The sequence below is a fragment of the Nilaparvata lugens genome, chromosome 14, assembly GCF_014356525.2.
Source record: "Nilaparvata lugens isolate BPH chromosome 14, ASM1435652v1, whole genome shotgun sequence".
Lineage (NCBI taxonomy): Eukaryota > Metazoa > Arthropoda > Insecta > Hemiptera > Delphacidae > Nilaparvata > Nilaparvata lugens.
In genome coordinates, this window is record NC_052517.1 from 22,245,717 (window position 1) to 22,262,239 (window position 16,523).

Below are 16,523 nucleotides of genomic sequence, written 5' to 3' on the forward strand. Positions count from 1 at the left end.
AGAAATAAATAAGAAAATCGATTCAAAAAAGTTGAAAAAACGTCAGATTCTCAATAAATATACAATTTCAATAAACTATCAACGTCTTCATGTAATCAAGTTGAAAAGTAAATCTAAACTATTCTACATAATAATATTGATGAAAAATCCGTCAAATTGGTATTTATAGTGTACAATAATAGAAACACTCAAGGCATATTTGGAGGGAAAATAAAATACATGACAATTTATTGTTACAAAGAGATTTATTTCGATAGATTTTCTCCTTACAATAGACTTTCAAGAATATAAACCAACAGTTGTCTAAAGTTTCAACAAATTTCATCCTTATTTGATATTCTTACTTTTCAAATTATAAATATATTGATCCAGCCTTTTTAAAAATTAATTTGTATGTTATAAAGATTTTTCTTTGAAAGAAAGAGCCTGAGATTCTAAGAGGAGAATTTCTCAGATTGAGAAAAAGTTGATCAAACAGTTTCGACATTCACTTAAATTTTAACAACAAAAGCTCTTCTGTATTTTGAATTTATCAAAATTTACATCAGCTTTGTATCTATCAAAATAATGTTCACGTACTGAATTATAAAGCTAAGAATCTTTTGACACAAGTATCTTATTATTTACACTCTTTCAATCATTTAATAATTTTGAAATTTTGGAACAATTAATTTTTGAGCTCCACAATTCTGTAACTCATTTGTACTGATGAGTAATAGATTTCCCCCCAAAAAATATATATGTTGATAACATTTTTGGGAATCTCCAACGGGAGACCTACCCCATTAAAAAGCTGTATTCCAGCTTTAAAACCTTACATTTTTCTCAACGACTTACATATTTTATCCCCAAAATTTTGAATCAAATCTTCGAAAATTTTCATGCAAATTTTATTGGATGACAGACTATAGGCTCAGTAGTAGTGTGCTCTCCAAGTTTTTGAAAATTTACATAAAACTGATCAAAGATTTTTGTTGCTCTTGAAAATTTTTGCCTAATTTTTTTGGTGTACTCTGAATATAATATCTATCTATATATAACATCAAAATAATCCTCTTAATCATATATAGTGATACATGTAGTTCTATATATATAATCCATCCATTTCCATTATCAACCCTATATATTATTATTATAATATGTTATTAATCCTATAACAAAAAAATCTTAAAAGACTCTAAAACTGTACATAAATTTTTAATGTTTAACAGATGCCAGCTATCAGTCAAATAGTAGTAAACAAGACTTTATATTATTACAAAAATTTAAACAGTTTTGGTTCAGATATTGTAGTGGCAATATATACATTTTACAGAGTTATCTCAATTTTACATAATTTGATTTTAAATCTACATTATTATCAGATGGTTAGAAAGGATCTACTTGGACTATTTACAGCAATATAGTTATTATTCTCTCAGATAATAATTATTCACAAAAGATTGGAAATACCTTACAATATTGAATCAAGGTCTAAAAAAGCAGTATGGTACATTATAGGGAGATGCTTGTTATAAAGTCAGCACATCGGTGTTGCTATCCTTGTCTGTCATTCCACAAAGCAGATAGCGAATGTATCAAATCATAGTGTTGTGTATCAAGTTGAGATGATACTGTATAATGTTGTGGTTGTTCTTGTTCTATAGTGAGGTCCAAGTTATAAAGTCGGCACCTGATTTACATTGGTGTTGCTATCCTTGTCTATCATTCCACAAAGCAGATAGCGAATGTATCAAATCATAGTGTTATGTATCAAGTTGAAATGATACTGTATCATATTGTGTTGATACTGTATCGTGTTGTGGTAGTTCTTGTTCTATAGTGAGGTCCACGTTATAATGGCAGTATTTGATTAACATTGGTGTTGCTATCCTTGTCTATCATTCCACAAAGCAGATAGCTCTATCCTTCTCCAACTCTTGCCTGGTTCTTCCTAAGCTATGAAGCGAATTAAAGACCTACCAGACCAGAGTATTGGCACTCAATTATGAAAACTCATGATTGAATTTATTTTCTTGACAGATAAAATATATTTGAGATAGATTCGATCAAAGACCTTAAATATGCATAGACTCACATGCAGCGCTAGTGTCGTACTTGGAATTGAAATCCGCCATTGAGGGGGCATCCTATAAGATTATTACATAGCAATGCCACCAATGCCTTTGTGATCTATAGTATTACAAATATTATTTATATAATATGTCGTGCTAAAATACCCCAATGGCGGCCTTCAATTTCAAGTAAGAGCTATCATTGGGAAGGCATAGGCATTGTGGGTCTATATCTCTTTAAAAGGTCTTTGGATTCGATTCTTAATAACATGAATCATCAATCATTATCAGATCAGATATAGGCCTACTATGATGACAGCTATACGAATTTAATCACAGCTATCTACTATAGAAGGCGGTGGAAAAAGAAACGTAGCTAACAGAGATTCGGCAACTCTGTAGTCCTATCAATTCTACTGACTTCATAACCTGAATCTCACTATACTTTTGTTGAAAAAACTGATATAGTGAATTCCACGTTATAATGGCAGTGTTTGATTAGCAATGTTACTGCTATCCTTGTCTATCATTCAACAAAGCGGATAGCGCTATCTTTTTCTCGCTTTGCTCTGTTGCCAGATCATCTTTTAACAATGTAGAATTAATAATTAATTAACAAAATATTCCATCTTAATTATGAAAATTCATGATGAAACTATTAAAAAATATAATTTGTTGCTAAATAAAAAATAATTGATTATTTTAAAGGAGGATGAACAGTTAATATTACATCAATAGACCTGTATCAGCTACCGTCATTGACAAGACAGAGGTTCGGCAACGTTGTTCTCCTATCTTTCTCCACTGCCATTATAACGTGGACCTCACTATAGTAGCTATCATAAATGTGAGATGGAATATTTACATTATTTATCAATTTTTTCAAAGTGCAATTAATCCATGATGGCAAAGATATTTGCTACCTTTAAAGAATATCAAATCCTAAAAAATATTGGATACAAAACATTGATTGATTGATTCTATATTGATTGATTCATACAATAAGACCATCATCAAAATGATAGGGAGAGAAAAAGTAAGAACATAATAATGTGTTCTACAATTTTTACAAACAAATAATGAAGATTATAATTTATTATTTACAAGAAATAAGGTTTATATTATTGAAAATAAGTTTCATATATTTATTCCTTCTCAATTCTCACTAGAAATAGTTGAGTATAATATATAAAGAGAACTAAAAAACAACAATAATTTTGAGCTTAACAACAATCACGATTTTTTTACAGATTTCAGCTGCATTTAAATTTAATACATTTTAATCTAATCATATACAAACTCCCCACTAGATAGAAACCTACTACTTTATAGAATAAATTATCACATAAAATAACTATATAGTGAGGCCTACGTTAAGGTGCGTACAGAGATATATGCGCCGCGAACATGAGCAATTCACTTTTAATCAGCTGATTATATCTGTATTTTTACAGAAACGGTAAGATATAGATATAAAAAGCTTGGCATCAGCTGATAAAAAGTGAATTGCTCGCGGTGCGTAAATCTGTACGCACCTTTATAATGGCAGTGGAGAAAGATAGGAGAAAACGTTGTCTTGTCAATGCCTTCCATAGATGGTAGCTGATTCAGGTTTATTGATGTAATATTAACTGTTCATTCTCGTTTAAAATAATCAATTATATTCTTTTCAGCAAGAAATTATATTTTTCAATATTCTCATAATGGTTTTTCTTAATTAAGATGAGATTAATTATTAATCCTACATTGTTAAGAGAAGATCTGGCAACAGAGCAAAGCGAGAAAGAGATAGCACTATCCGATTTGTTGAATGATAGACAAGGATAGCAATACCATTGCTAATCAAACACTGCCATTATAACGTGGACCTCATTAAAGTTGGTAACATTATACAAGTTTTCAAGCTGTCTAACAGTTAGAGTATAAGTAGACTTTTTGTGAATTCAGTAATTAAAATTTGAATATAAATAGTTTCATTGATAAAAACATATTAATGAGTTAAAACTCTATCACAGCTTCACTTTCACTAAAACTACTACAATAATTACTATCAAGATGAAAATATAGTTTGTTAATCTATGAATAGGTTATACAATTTATTCTGGATATTAATACAAAATTGAGTAAGAATAAATAGTTTTATCTCGAAGATTAATGTACTTATAATTTCTAATGAGTTAGCTGGTAGGATATTATTGGCTAAGAGTAAAAATCTGGATCTCCAATGATATTATTGGCTAAGGGTAAATCCTGGATTTCTAATGAATAATTTCTGCTGTGCAGGGTATAAAAAAAGCAAAGTGTTTTCTTATGGCAGTATTCACACATTTTCATAGTGTCAATGCTGCTATGAACACTCCCATAAGATTCAATGTTATTCTCTCCTGACCATCAGGCAGAAATTAAATTGAAAATCAGAAACTCAAAGTTGAGTAGGTACCATAGTCAACAATCTTCAAGCCAACAATATCATTCTGTTAATATTATTCATATGTAATATTTTGATACCGATCTGATTTTTTTAGATGATTATTTGTAGGTTATACAAATGAAGGAATAAAAACACTCCACTTGAATGGGTTACTTTTACAAATTAATAAAAACAATATGGAAACTTGAAGTACCCTCTATTATTTAAAATATTACAACAACTAGTTTCGACCATTCCATATTTTTCAAGTTTCTTGTTTCAAGACTAATTTTCAAGCTTCCATATTGTTTTTATTGGATGAAGGAATGTATGATCCATCAACTTTCCAAGTATTCAATTTCAGAGGTGGAATTTAGATGTTTCTCCCATGGTCCAGTTGCACATATAGAATGTAACCACTGATTAATTGATTCAATCGAATAAATCTTCCTTCCTGCACTCAGGTTTTTACCTTTGCAGGGAGATATTTCTTCATAGACTAATGTAATATTTCTGTTTCTGTGAATGTATTTTTTTGAGGAAATAAATTTGATTTGATTTGAATCAATTAATCATTTGAAATCATCGCATTGTCATCTTCCTCCTCATGGTGTTGTTGGAATATATCACTACTTAATCATGGTTAAATTAATCAATGTATATGCAACTGAAAACTTGAGTAAGATTCACAACAAACTGTCAGAATTCCTCACAAATAGCAACAGTGCTGTCCATTCAAAGAATGCTGACAGTTCTAAATAAATTACACCACCCATAAAATAGCTGCATCTAAACTCACCATAAATCTACATCTGACCAGTATCTATGCTTTTCAATGTTGTTCCATTATTTTTCAGAATGTTTTGTAACATGCAACATCAACATAGACACTGATCATTGTTGTCACTACAACATCGGACCATTGCCGACAACATTTGAAGCGCTATTTACATTTGTTACACTGGCTACAATGTTTGTTGTACTGCCTACTATGTTGTTGGTAACACTGCTACCATTTGTTGTAACAGTTAGAACATTTGTAGCACCGCCTAGAATGTTTGGCGCACTGCCCAGAACATTTGTAGCCCCTGTAAGAACATTTGTTGCAACACCTAAAACATTTGCGGCACCACCCAAAACGTTTGTTGCACTTGTTAAAACATTTGTACTGCTTGGAACATTCATTGTTGAACCACTTAAAACATTTGTAACATCACCGGGAACATTTACAACATTTATCCCACCGCTGACACCAATTTTTGAATCACCATTCAAATTCCCCGCACTTCCAAAATTCAAATATGGCGCCCTACCATTAGGACCATTGTTGTTATTGTTGTTGTTTGCTGGCCTCCCATTGGTTGTTGCCATCAGGTGAGAAGGCTGCTCATTGGCTGTTGCTATAACAACCGTTTGTGTCGACCTGGTAACCAGTAGGGGATCTTTGATTTTGAGGCTTGAGAACCGGTTGAAACCGGTTTCATCGCTGCATAACTCGATGTCAATGCATCTGGATGCCACTGTAGGAGAAGGAAACAGTTTCAAATTAGGTTGGAGATTTTTAAAAACAGTTGTGAAATATGTGAGGCTTGTGATGAATAAAGTGGAGGTCTGTATTTGAAAATCTCATTTTCCTTCAGTTACTATCTTGATGGATGACATTAAATTTCATTTGAATTCACATTTTTCACTTCATGATACAGTTGACTAAAGTGGTATGTTTTCTCTGAAAAGGGAGTAACTCAAATGACATGGATATGAGTTTTAATTTTTATAGAGAGTGGAAGTAAAATACTTTAGAAAGTAGGTGGAGAAAAATTATTTTAAAGAAAAATAATCTCTCTGACTAAAGACTAGAGCTATTTTGATTGGCTCCTGATAGTGCTCTCTAGTGACAACATGGCGACTATCAGTGCATGACTTGAGTTTGTTCTAAAAATGCTTATAAAATGACCCAAAGAGTGAAATTGTGACTAATTAGGAAGTGAATTGTGTAGTATTTTTGTGTGATACTACTGTATGATAATACTGTAGTTGATGAGGTTCAATATGAGGTGGGGATCGAGTAGAAATAGTTATCATTTGAAAAGTGTGTCCTGATATATTTTTTACTCTTAGAAGTTTTCTTTCAAATGTTTTGAGAATTAATTTGATTTGAATGGATTTAGAATAGATGGAAGATAGAATGTAAGATTGATGTCAACAACAATGTGGTTGATACATTGAGAAAATATTGTAGAATCATAACATAGCTTATTTACAGAGCGTGATTATTATCTTCTCAATTCTTAATTATTTTATCAAATCAGTAAATAAAGAATATAAATCTGCTATAGTTTTTATTTGATGCAACAATATTATTATTGAGAGAAATTGAACTACAAAAGTACAAAAAATGTATGCATTGTCATGAACCCATTTATGCATTATCTCAAGTGCAAAAGCTGAAATATAATTGGAAATTGATAAACCTTCTGTGAGATTGAGATATTTTATTACGGTTAATTACATAAAATCAAGCGAGGTTGTATCCTTGCAATCTATATAAAATTTAGAGGATTAGTTCTAGGGCAGACTGGTGCTTTTTCAAAAACATTTTTTAATAATACAGGGGGGATTATTATAGAAAGTATTTGAGTACATACCCAATTGAAAAGTGCCTACAGTAACCAGGAAAAAGCCAAATTTGATAAAAGGTAAATAGTTGCAATGGGCTCAAAATTTTAGATAAAAAAAACCGAAGAGCTTGTGAAAAAAGTGTTGAATTGCAAAATTGCGTCGGTGGGAATAGCAAAAACGTGATAGTTGGGGGAAGGAGGAATAATTTTGGAATCAGGCTGAAAATTTCAAAAGCAAGTCGTATAATTTGAAAAAAGTCTAGTAAAATGAATAATGCTAAAAATGCCAAACTCTATGTATTGTTTTAAAATAATCGTGAAAAAAGCTAGTAATAATTGAAAAAAGGCCAAACATTGGTTAAACTAGCAGGAAAAAGTATTACCGAAATTTTGTAAAAAATAACAAATTGTTGTAGGAAAAAGCCAAAAATTCGTTGAGATAGCAGAAAATGCGTTAAAATTGATAAAAATATTGGAAATATGGCGAAGGTATTGTATAAAAATGCTAATTTTTGTAGAAAAGATCAAAACTCTATTAAAATAGCAAAAATACATTGGAATTGGCAGAAACATTGGGGAAAAATACCAATGAATTTTTGAAAAAAGAGGCGAATTGTTGAAAAAAGGTCAAAAGTCTATTAAAATAGCAGAAAATACAGTAAAAATGACAGAAATATTGGGGGAAAATACCGATGAATTTAAAAAAAGAGGTAAATTGTTGAAAAAGGTCAAACCTCTATTAAAATAACAAAAAATACAGTGAAATTTACAGGAATATTGGGAAAAAGTACCGACGAATTATTGAAAAGAGAGGCAAATCATTGAAAAAAGGTGAAAACTCTATTGAAATAGCAAAAAATACATTAAAATTTACAGAAATATTGGGGAAAAATACCGACGAATTTTTGAAAAGAGAGGCAAATCGTTGAAAAAAGGTCAAAACTCTATTGAAATAACAAAAAATACAGTAAAATTTACAGATATATTGGGGTAAAACATCGACGAATTTTCGAAAAAGAGGCAAATCGTTGAAAAAAGGTCAAGAGTCTATCAAAATAGCAAAAGATACAGTAAAATTGACAGAAATATAGGGGAAAAATACCAATAAATTTAAAAAAAAGAGGAAAATTGTTGAAAAAAGGTCAAAACTCTAATAAAATAGAAAAAAATGAAGTGAAAATAGTGAAAAAAGTAGTAAAATAGTTGGTGAAGTGGGAAATTATTGAGAAAAGGGTCAAAAATGGAAAACTGGCGATTTATTATTGTAAAAAATATCAAAAATCTTTGTTGTAGCTCAGATACTGTGTTACTAGTAAATATTTGAAAATTCACAGGTTGATGAAGCTCTTCTTCAGGAGTGAAATGCATTCCTCAATACTCCAACAAAAGTAAGTGTTTTTTTCAAATATTTATAAATAACACAGTGTCTGAACCACAAAAAAGATTTTTAATATTTTTTTACACTAATAATTCACCAGTTTTCCATTTTTGACCCTTTTCTCAATAATTTCCCACTTTACCTACTATTTTACCACTTTTTTCACTTCATTTTTTTCTATTTTAATAGAGTTTTGGACCTTTTTTCAACAATTTGCCTCTTTTTTTAAAAATATCATTATTCTCTCCAAGTATTTCTGTCAATTCTACTGCTATTAATAGAGTTTCGACGTTTTTTCAACAATTAGCCTCTTTTTCAATAATTCGTCGGTATTTTCCCCCAATATTTCTGTCAATTTTACTGTATTTTTTGCTATTTTGATAGAGTTTTGATCTTTTCTACAAAAACCAGCATTTTCCTACAATACCTTGCCATATTTTCAATATTTCTACCAATTTTAACGCATTTTCTGCTATCTCAACAAATGTTTGGCTTTTTTTTGTCATGGAAAGCAACATCAATCAAAAATCTTTCTTAAAAAGTAAAAATTGTGAAAAAAATGTAGTAAAATAATTGGTAAAGTGGGAAATTATTGTGAAAACGGTCAAAAATGGAGAACTGGCGGATTATTATTGTGAAAAAAGTGTCAAAAATTATGGGAAAATTGGTGAAAAATCCGAAAATTGTCGGTTTTTTGGTACTTATTCCTTAGTTAGTGATACATACAAGGCTTACCAGAGGGGTCGACGGCATTGATGAAAGGCTGAGATAGTCTTTGAGTGTTAGTTACAGCAACCGCCGCTGCCATGACACTAGCGCTAGTGCCCGACTTGACTGTGCCACTGTATTTGGAGGTGGGCATCATACTCTGCCTTACATTGCGCTCAGGTCTAATCAGGATTATGTACAGCTGAAAATTAGGGACAAAAATTAAAATTTGATAGTTTAAACATTTTAAAATCAACATAAATCACACTTAGGGCTGGTTTCCGAGCTCAGGATTTAGCTAAGTTCTATAGTGAGGTCCACGTTATAATAGCAGTGTTTGATTAGTATTGCTATCCTTGTCTATCATTCAACAAAGCGGAAAGCGCTACCTCTTTCTCTCTAACTTTCTCTAAAATTGATATTTTTGGAAAATTTTTGTTTTACTAGATCAACAATACCACGAAATCCTCTAAATCTCAAGAATTTATCTCTTACCGAACTTGAAATGAACTGTCCCAAAAATTTAAACTTTAGACGCTCATATTTCAAAAAGTAATGATTGAAAAAAAATGTTTTTCTGAGAAAACTTTTTCATTTTGATAGCTTGATGATATACAAATCGAAAAACTCTGAATAATATCACCAGTAGGAAGGTATTCTTAGCCTTTGCACAGCCATAAACTCTATAAAACAGTAATCAGGCCTATAGTTACATATGGCAGCGAAGCATGGACATTCACTGTAGCCGATATATCCGCACTTAGAGTCTTTGAAAGGAAAATCATCCGAAGAATTTTTGGACCAGTTCGGCAAGATGAAACATTGAGAATAAGAAGCAACAGAGAGATAAACAAAACCAGGACATAGTTCGTTTCATCAAATCACGTAGAATCAGCTGGCTGGGACACGTCCGGAGAATCGAGCAGAACAGACTCCAGAGACAACTGCTTGAGGGTGAAATTTTCCAAGTAAGAAGAAGAGGGAGACCCAGGAGAAGGTGGCTGCAGGATGTCCAAGGAGATCTGAATAGAATGGATGGAGAAGGATGTCGAATGACCGAAAGGAGTGGAGGCGAGTGACGGAGGAAGCCAAGGCCCACCCAGGGCTGTAGTGCTAAGAAACAAAAACAACATTTCAAAAAGTAATGATCGAAAAAAAGTTTTTCTGAGAAAACTTTCTCATTTTGATAGCTTGATGATATAATAATCGAAAAACTTTGAAAAATATCACCAGTGGAAAGTTTATTTTCAGCCTTTGCACAACCTTAAAGTCTATAACTTAGCTAAATCCCGAACTCGGGAACGGGCCCTTAAGTTATAAAACTTGACCTACCTTCTGAGATCTTAAAGAATTGAAAATAGGCCTATAACCATTCTCGGTAAATCAAGAATCAATATCCAAAATTTCAAGTTAATAAGTTGAGTAGTTGGGACGTGATGATGCGTCAATCGTGAATTTCCTATCTCGTACACACCCTACCCTTCCCAAATACCAATTATCAATTCATATTGAATGAAAAAGACCAAGAAATTGTCAAAAACCACAGATTTATTGATACTTAGAAAGACGGGTTTCGGTTATTACACCATTGTCAATCTCTGATAAACTTTATCAGAGATAAAGATAATCAGTTTATCAGAGATTGACAATGGTGTAATAACCGAAACCGGTCTTTCTAAGTATCAATAAATCTGTGGTTTTTGACAATTTCTAAGTCAGAGTCTTTATTTCTCATCAGAGTTAAAGATAATCAGTTTATAAGAGATTGACAATGGTGTAATAACTGAAACCGGTCTTTCTAAGTATCAATTAATCTGTGGTTTTTGACAATTTCTTAGTCTTTTTCATTCAATATGAGTAATTACCACAATATCAACTTTTCAACTACACAAAAAGTGAAAAAAAGTAAAATTATCAATTTCTTTCCTCATTTTATTATAGACTAGCCGTCAGGCTCGCTTCGCTCGCCATATCCGTCTAGCCAGGGGGCTACGCCCCCTGGACCCCCGACTGGATCGTCCAAGAATGAGATCAGCAGGCTCGCTTCGCTCGCATGCCTTTTTCATTTGAGCATTTTTATCATATGTTAGGACGATCCAGTCGGGGATCCAGACTAAACGGATATGGCGAGCGAAGCGAGCTGGATGGCTAGTAATATAATATTCCCAGGAATAGCTCTGATTGAAGTATGAGTGCCCAATCAATTTTTCCGCGATAAATGCATTTCAATCCTCAACTTTGTGCCAACTTAACAAAGTCAACTCAACTTAATGCCAACCTGATAAAATTATTAATTTAGTTACCAGTTAACAACTGTTTCGAAGAGGTACTCTCTCTAGATTATAGTTCTATATTAACATATGGTATGGACATTTTTCAATTATAATTAAGAGAATAAGAAGAATATACATGCTAAAAGACGAACTTTAAACCCTTAAAAACCACCCTTAGAGTTAAAATATTGCCAAAAGATTTCTTAGTGCGCCTCTAAAGGGCCAACTGGACATACCTACCAAATTTGAACGTTTTTGGTCCGGTAGATTTTTAGTTCTGCGAGTGAGTGAGTCAGTCAGTCAGTCAGTGAGTAAGTGCCATTTCGCTTTTATATATATATATATATATATATATATATATATAGATGATAATGATAATAATATACAGAGAATTATACTCACTTTTGGTGAGAAAAGGCAGGCTATGGTGACACTAGCGGATAGACTTATAGTAACAGACATACTGGTGATCCTCAGAGGCATATGACTACCGGTTCCAAAAAATAACGGTACAAATGCCAACCAAATCACACAGGTAGTGTACATCGTGAAGCCTGTAATATAAAGAAAACGTGTTTACAAAAACATAGAATTGTTCGTTATTATTGTCTGAATAAATCATCTTTATAATACAGGGTCTGTATAATAAGTAACCGGACTGACCTCAGGAAATTTTTTATTGGCAAAATATGTATTATTATTCTTTAGAAATCTTCAAAGTAGTCCCCATTGGAGTCGATAACACGCTGATACCGGATTTTCCAATCCCTGAACGCTCCCTGGAAGTCGGCAACCTCTATGCTCTCTGGAGCCCTCGTCGTAGCACGTTGAACATTTACCAGAGACCCGAACCGCGTCCCCTTAAGTTGTCTCTTAATCTTGGGGAACAAAAAGAAGTCCGGTGGTGCCATATCCGGGCTGTAAGGAGGATGTGGCAACGTTGCCCTCGACTGCTCGGTGACGAGCAGGCAGGTGTGCGACGGAGCATTGTCGTGATGGAGGATCCACGAATCGGCAATCCCCGGACGGACTTGATGAACCCGGGCGGTTAGTCGATGGAGCACCACTCAGTAGTACTGGCAGTTTACAGTTTGGACGGGTGGCACAAACTCTTTGTGAACAGCCAGTACTACTGAGTGGTGCTCCATCGACTAACCGCCCGGGTTCATCAAGTCCGTCCGGGGATTGCCGATTCGTGGATCCTCCATCACGACAATGCTCCGTCGCACACCTGCCTGCTCGTCACCGAGCAGTCGAGGGCAACGTTGCCACATCCTCCTTACAGCCCGGATATGGCACCACCGGACTCCTTTTTGTTCCCCAAGATCAAGAGACAACTTAAGGGGACGCGGTTCGGGTCTCTGGAAAACGTTCAACGTGCTACGACGAGGGCTCTAGACAGCATAGAGGTTGCCGACTTCCAGGGAGCGTTCAGGGATTGGAAAATCCGGTATCAGTGTGTTATCGACTCCAATGGGGACTACTTTGAAGATTTCTAAAGAGTAATAGTACATATTTTGCCAATAAAAAATTTCCTGAGGTCAGTCCGGTTACTTATTATACAGACCCTGTATACTAGAAGATAGATAGATAGATGCCCACTCAAGGAAAAGTATCACAAACTGAAAACATGACGGACTGAAAACTTGACATACTGAAAACCTGACGAATAGTCTTCTTGACGTAATGAAATCTTGAAGAATTTAAAGTAGGTCTATAACCATCCTCGGTAAATCAAGAATTGATATACAAATTGTGAAGTTAATGAGTTGAGTAGTTGAGACGTGATGATGCGTCATTCGTGAATTTCCATCCCCTACCTGTATAAGCCAGTTCTCTCCTTTATTATTATTATTATTATATTATTATTATTATTATTATTATTATAGATTGATACAGAACATGTTTCTACTCATTAGAGTCAGAAAAAGTACTGGAAGATTTTTATTCAATTTCAATGATATTTTAGTAGTCACTTTAAAAAAGGAAGTATAATTTACTAATTTGGTTTCGCCAGACAATAGATTATTTTGTTGTATGGTTCCACTAATAATATTCTCAACTAGTAGGTAACCCGTGCTCCACAAGGATCTAATTAGAAACTGGACAAACTGAAAACTTAACGTAATGAGCTCTTGGAGAATTTAAAATAGGCCTATAACCATCCTCGGTTCATTGAGAATCTATATGCAAAATGTGAAGTTAATGAGTTGAGTAGTTGAGACGTGATGATGCGTCATTCGTGAATTTTCTATCCCCTACGTGTATAAGCCAGTTCTTTCCTTTATTGAAGTGCTAGCAGGTAACCCGTGCTGCGCAAGGATCTAATTAGAAACTGGACAAACTGAAAACTTGACCTACTGAACTCTTGAAGAATTCAAAGTATGTCTATAACCATCCTCGGTAAATCAAGAATTGATATACGAAATGTCCAGTTAATGAGTTGAGTAGTTGAGACGTGATGATGCGTCATTCGTGAATTTCCTATCCCCTACGTATATAAGCCAGTTCTTTCCTTTATTATATCATAGACAACTTACCTATATGTTTAGACTCATTGAAGGCCTCAGGTATGTTTCGTGTTAAAACTGCATACACGGTACATATGATGATTAGCACAATGGGGTAGCCAAAAGCTATCATATATGAGGCATCCACATATGAAGAACATACAAGCAGATTCTCCTCCCGTGTGGGATAATGGTGCATGGCTTTGGGAGGTGATACAAGCATCCATATACCGTTAATTACAACCTGAAAAATAAATAAAGTTGATTAGAAAAATAGAAAAATGATATAAGATCCTTGTACTATAATAATAATAATAAAATAATAATAATAATAATAATAATAATAATAATAATAATAATAATAATATAATATAATAATAATAATAATAATAATATAATAATAATAATAATAATAATAATAATAATAATAATAATAATAATAATAATAATAATAATAATAATAATATCGAGTGACCTGGCTGGCTCAGGTCTTGGAGTTTTCAGGTCGCAACTGATCAATTTCAGGGCCTCTGACATGACCTAACGACTGCTTTTTAGGCAGCCGGGACCGACGGCTTAACGTGTCAATCCTTGTACTATAATAATAACAATAATATCGAGTGATATTCATTGGAACCATTTTCATCAGTCTAGTTCAGTAGTTGGCTGGTTGCCAATTATTGAATAAACTACTATCATAGCCACCAAAATTTTTCATAAACAATGATCATTTTTAGATTTTGAAAATTGAATAAACAAATATCTACTAAATTAGTTATTCATTACAATAATATTACCTTCAGATCCTAATCGTTCAGCAATCTTTGTCCACAGATTCCTTTGAACATCACGACGATGATATCTTTTGTCTTGCATATCCCACAATGGAACATGCTCTCGAACCAAACTTATCAACTTTTAAATTAAATAGAAATACTAAGAAATTGTCAAAAACCACAGATTTATTGATACTTAGAAAGACCGGTTTCGGTTGTTACACCATTGTCAATCTCTGATATTTATTTAGTCATTTATACATTTCATTGACAATTACAAATCATAATTATAATAAATATAATATGATTGGGAGAAGACAACAGGCATAGCCCAATACTGTCTTCTCCCAATTTTTTATAAATAAATGTTCCAAAAAAGATTACACTTTCACTTCAAAAAGTCCAATTTCCACTCCAAAACTAATGACTAAACTAAAAATTTTGAATTTTGATCTTTAAAAACTGATTAAAAACAAAAATATTTCATTCAAATCTCTATAAATTGGAAATTTTTGAGTAATTATGCAAATTTTTTGATAAACTCAAAAACAGATTGACAATGGTGTAACAACCGAAACCGGTCTTTCTAAGTATTAATAAATCTGTGGTTTATGACAATTTCTTAGTATTTCTATTTAATAAGAATAATTACCACTATATCAACTTCTCAACTACACAAAAAGTTATCAACTTTTCATTGTCCATAGTTACAACTTTATAAAAGAAAACAACTTCAAAAAACAAAAACAAACAAGACTGTGAAACAATTTTAGGTTAGGAACACTTTGTTGTCTCAGCTCGACTTTTTTTTAGTTAGTTCGGCCGGATAGAGCCGGAAAATCCCATTCAATTCGGATCGAAAAATTGATCGGCCGGAGACGGCCGTATGAACCTGTTGCAATGGACGAGCATCTATTCCTTTCTTTGTTGGGGGATCGTTCGGACGAGTTCGGTAGTTTCCGGCCGATGCTAAAGTGCGAGATAAATTACTTTTAACATGGCTCTTTCTCGAAGACAGAGAGGTCCGATGCTCCATCCTCCACTAATCACTCCCACTACTTAGCAGCATTCTCCTTCTTTTGTGTCTGAGTGAGAGAGCTTTGTAACGCGACGCGGCAACACTCCCCTCCATCTATTGCTGGCAATGTTCCAAGAAGTGAACTGGTCAGCAGGTATATTGGTTTGTGTATGTTACAGAGATGTTTTCATCACAAGAACATTAAGCAAAATGACACGGCGCATCCAATGAGCGCAAGATCTCCATCTGTGTCTATGCTACAAACTGTGGAGGGAGAAATGGGTTTCTCCTCTTCATGTTAAAAGTAATTTATCTCGCACTTTAGTTCGGACGAAATCGGTTCCAGTGGACGGCCCACCTATATTCTGCTGCTCTAACTTGCTTCCAATTCAATTATAATGTGATTCACGTTCTACAGTATAAGTAACCTTGAAGAAGGAAAAATGTAACCATTGATTTGGGATTTTGAGTGAAATTGGGATTAGAGTAACCACTCTCTAATGCTAGTTTACAGGTATTTATTTTTATTTTCTACTTACTTGTACACTCACAAATCCTGAGCAAATAATCAACTGTGATTTGGGTGTTATAAAACTTGGTCGTTTGGCAGTTCTTTTGCCTGCGTTGAATATTCTGGAAATCCGGTTTGTTTTAGTCAAGATGGCCGCATAAACCACGGTGAAACAGAATCCTGTACCAAACCTGGAAATAAATTAACAGAAATAAATGACAAAAATAGAATAGAAGTAGAAACTTGATACTTGTGGCAAGCAATTGA

The 16,523-nt window shown here is 33.3% G+C and overlaps 1 protein-coding gene across 1 annotated transcript in view; it reads right to left on the reverse strand.

Annotated features, from left to right (window-relative positions):
- Positions 1-3,635: 3,635 nt before the first annotated feature.
- Positions 3,636-16,523, reverse strand: part of LOC111055626 (metabotropic glutamate receptor 4) — a gene marked incomplete at its 5' end in the record, with an annotated part of 35,295 nt that continues 22,407 nt past the window's right edge. The window contains 5 exon segments of the mRNA XM_039441104.1: positions 3,636-5,984; positions 9,187-9,370; positions 11,844-11,995; positions 13,982-14,195; positions 16,285-16,447. Of these exon segments, the coding sequence (XP_039297038.1) occupies positions 5,371-5,984; positions 9,187-9,370; positions 11,844-11,995; positions 13,982-14,195; positions 16,285-16,447 (1,327 nt within the window). The 3' untranslated portion in view covers positions 3,636-5,370.